This window comes from Sus scrofa, chromosome 9 (genome assembly GCF_054392235.1).
Source record: "Sus scrofa isolate SSC_HxYL_T2T_F1_AM1 chromosome 9, Sscrofa_HxYL_maternal_Yorkshire_Landrace_v2.0, whole genome shotgun sequence".
Taxonomy (NCBI): Eukaryota; Metazoa; Chordata; class Mammalia; order Artiodactyla; family Suidae; genus Sus; species Sus scrofa.
The window spans coordinates 113139687-113143961 of NC_139391.1; the positions used below are offsets into that span (position 1 = coordinate 113139687).

At 37.8% G+C, this 4275-nt stretch overlaps 1 protein-coding gene across 1 annotated transcript; it reads left to right on the plus strand.

Annotated features, from left to right (window-relative positions):
- The first annotated feature begins 254 nt into the window (after window positions 1-254).
- On the plus strand, window positions 255-3713 carry LOC106505000 (putative G-protein coupled receptor 141). Its single transcript, XM_013979857.3, has 2 exons — window positions 255-424; window positions 2729-3713. The coding sequence occupies exon 2, from the start codon at window positions 2764-2766 to the stop codon at window positions 3646-3648; it is 885 nt and encodes a 294-aa protein (XP_013835311.1). The 5' UTR covers window positions 255-424; window positions 2729-2763; the 3' UTR covers window positions 3649-3713.
- The last annotated feature ends 562 nt before the right edge of the window (window positions 3714-4275 follow it).

Genomic DNA, 4275 nt, shown 5'->3' on the forward strand with positions numbered 1-4275 from the left:
ACATCTTTTCCAGATATGGAACATTTTGGATAAAACAAGTGTAATAAGAAAGAGCACGGGAGGAAAAAAAACAACTCCGAGTCTTCATATTAATCAGAACTACTGCAAACAAGTCATTGACAGTAAAAATGAAAGTCTTAACCTAGAAAAATGATTTTGAATGTTTCACCACTAGCTGTGAAATAAACATCCGTCTGTGGCCCAGATGGTTTATCAGCATCATCCATCTTGACTATTTAACTGGAGAAGCCCTCAGTCTAAAGTTTGACCTCTTCATTCATGCCATGCCCTCTCCTGACTGTTGTTAGTGGAGTCTGGATTCTAGCAAACTGCTCTTATTATCTGTTCCAATGGAGATCACCAGCAAATGACCAGGGTGCCTTTAGTCTTCCAGCAGCAGCAAATCATAAGAGGAAAAGAACAAGTAAGTCATTGGGGTAGTCATTTAAATGTTTCCGCGTAGAAAACAGATCTGAAGGGTTCAGCACTTGGTTTTAATGAGCAAAGAAGTACTTAGAAATGACAAACTGCCCAAGGACGATGTTGTGGGTGGGGTGGTCATAAGGATAGGGTCCTGAGAGAAAGGAAAGGTGATGATCCGATGTCTCCCTTCCCCATGAATTTCTTCCCATGGATTTAAATACTTACAGGAGGATTCTGATTAAAACAGGATGGCATCTTGTGTTTACGAAATTTCTTTTTTTTTTTTTGATCACCACCATATCAAATTTATTATGCCACTGGCACTAATGCAGTTGGAGGCGCGCATGGTGACACTGCACAGGATTTCCTGCCTTCTAGTTTCTGTCCAAAGAGAACATCTACCTACCAGTTTCTTCCCCCTTTATGGAGGAAAATCCACTATGGGCCATTTACCCAAATAAACCTCTTAGTGTGTTTATTTTCAACTTTTTTTTCTTTTTTGGACATGAATTTTCCTCTTATGAAATTTCTTTGTGTATGTTGTAAAGGGAGGAGACACTTGGATGACCTGGTTCATGTCAGGGAATCTGTGGGGTTTTTAGACATGCAACATAACTTACTTCTCACAACATTCTCACAAAACACATCTTCTCATTCCCATATTTGCAAATGAAGAGTCAAATATGGGAATCTGTCCCATTAATGGCCAGCTAATAGTCTACTTCTGAATGTCACACTGCACTGGTAGCTGTGTCCATTTAAACTGTGGACCTGACAAATTATTTGAGTTTTCATTGCTTTAAAATAATTTCAAACTTAAATCTTGTCTGCTTAGAGTTAAGGACTACCAAATATTTTAAATTAAATCAGTGGTATTGTATTTGTTGTTTATAAGTCATAGAAAACTATTTTGTGTCACACAAAAGTATGCAATACTTGGTCCATTAAGTATTTTATCTACATGTACTTTGCTAAAATGCACATTTCAGTGCATAAAATTTAGGTTGTTTTGCAAAATATAATTCTAAGTTACAATAAAATCTCATTGAGGGTAGTCAATATGACAGGTCTAATATAATTTTTCATAGAGAAAAATTTATTCTAGGAAGATTCATAGCAGCAGAAGAAAACTTCTAGCATATTTTAGACATTCTCCGTGGCATAATTTCTCCTTCACGTACAAATGCTCAAATTATGCTTCTGGCCAGGTGGGCAGGAGATAAATGAGGAAAATGGACACATCCTTCCAGAGAGGAAAGTCTGACCTGTCGATCCCTGGGTTTCATACCATCCAATCAAAGTTCCGAAAACAATTTTTTTTAAATCATCAGATACTTATTAAGTACTTTTTTTGTTGTGGGTGCACCTGCGGCATATGGAAGTTCCAGGGATCAAACCCCGACCACAGTTGCAGCCTGTGCCACAGTTGTGGCAACGCTGGATCCTTAACCTGCTGCGCCATAAGGGGACTTCCTTTTAAGTATTTACTAATGCAACAATTATATGTAACATAACTATGTTCCTGCCCCCATGAGAAGAGGTAAAAAAATGTCTTTTTGTTTTTTCATCTGAAGAATCATAACTTTGATATTTTTTTTCCTAGTTATAAAGCTGTCTCAAATATGTTGACTCATTTAATTTTCCAATAATATTAGCAGTGTGACTTCTGCATTTCATAGCTAGAGATCCGTGAGGCCAGGAGACTTGTACACGTTGCCACAGAGACTAAATAGCTGACTGGCACTTAGATGCAGGCAGGCATCTTTCTGCTATATGATCACTGTCCCTTATGCATCCATACCTGGAGAACTCAAAAACTAAACAGAATCCACCCTCAAATTCCAACTTAAAATTTTTTTTTATTTCCAACTTTGCCTTTATTTAAAGTTTATTTTGTTCATCATGACTTTTTGCATTAATTTTGATTTTAAAAAATATTGCATTAAAATACTATTTATTTTGATTACTGACTCTCCAGCCTTCCCTTAAATTTTATGCCAGAGGCTAATATGCCTTATATTAATCCCCGCCCTAGTATGTGAATTTACCTATCTGTGAATAGAGCACCTGAGTATACAGGCCTAAGTTTTACACTCATACAATCTTATTTTTATGATTTTGTTTAACTCCTCTCTGTCATATCAATACATCTGGGTGATTCAATGGCAGGTCTGACAATATTTATTGGGTACCCAGTTTTAGGCTTGCAAATAATGGGCTGGGATTGCAAAATTCAATATTATTAATGTGCAGTTGCTGTGCAGTTTCAATATATGCATTATAATTTTGTAAAATTTTGATCTAGGGGCTTATGGTCTTCTAAGCATTTTGCCGTGAAACATGGAATGGATCAATAAAACCACCTTGTCCAACGCTTCAAACAAAGACTTGGGCCACTGTGACGGGCACTGCAGGACAATTCTGATAACACTCTATGGTGGGGTTTTGCTGGGAGGCACCGCTGGAGCTATTACTATGTCTTGTATGATGCTCAAAAGGAACAACCAATCAATGATTGCCATGATCGTTCTCAATATCATAGTGCTACACTCCATCCTCCTGGTCAGCCTTCCCTTCCGCCTCAGCTATTATGTCTTAGTCGTCTGGGAGTTTGGATTCTTCACCTGCCGACTGGTTAGCGGCATAATATATGGTCATATGTACTTCACCTTTGTTTTCTATGTGGCCATCGTCATACTTCGATTACTCATCTATTTTAAGAAACTCCAGATGCAGCAGTTCCAAAAGTACCATGTGGTCGTGTTATGCATTAGTATTTGGATGGTGGGTAGTGTCATTTTTTTGCCATTTTTTTTTTTACAATATGGCATCAATCCAATATACTCAGAACAACGATGCTTTGAGTTCTACAAAGACCTCAACCGCAGGGAATTCGTTATCTTGAACTACTCTATGATTGTCATTATGATGACAACGGTTGTGACTCTCTTTCTGATACAGATGGGTGTCATCGTTCAACTAGTAAAGGCTCTCTGGCCAGACTTGTGGGCCCATCAAGAGTACAGAGCTCAAATCAAGAGCTTCTTCTTCCTCCTAGTGATAGTTGTCTGTTTTATACCCCACCATGTCTTCCGTGTGCACTTCATTCAAAACTATTCAGAGACAGGAAATTCTGAGTTAGTTCTTTATAATGAAATTTTTGTTGCTTTAACTACTGTCTGTTGCCTGGACATGCTGTGTTTCATAGGTGGAGTTATCCATTAAGTACTCCTATGTTACTTGCTTTGTAATCAGTTTTGCACCATTGTGATAAAATAGTTTCAACTGAATGGGTGCTTCCATGATTTCAAAATTTTTCAAATTCTCTGCTCTTAATCATCACCAAAATTATTTTTTTCTTGGAAAGGTAACCAGATTGATTTTTCCCCTTCCTCAGAGAATGGTTATCACTTCTTCATTAACATAGAATATGTTCAATCACCTTAGCTCTATGCAGATTGACCCCAATCATCCAGACTCTAACCCTGCCTCTTTTTTCTTGTGATGTTTCCTTCTGTTAAGCATAGCAATGGGCTTTCCCAATGCACTTGCCAGGCTATCTTCTTCTTTGCATTTGCTCTCACTGATCTTTGAACCTAGAATGTCCTTTTCCTCTATTTCTAAACTATCTATTCTTCAAAGTCCAGACAACCTGATGATAAGGACTCTACAGAAGACTTTACTGATTCAAATTATGCTCAACTTGAGACAGATGCCTCTTGAAAATTACTGATTGCCAGTAAAGCTATGGCTGCGGGCTGTGGTGTTTGAAGGAAAAGATTAACTCAGAAGTATAGAGACTTAAGAGAAAACTCTTTCAGGATGGATGGAGCATTGATGTGGTTTCAATCT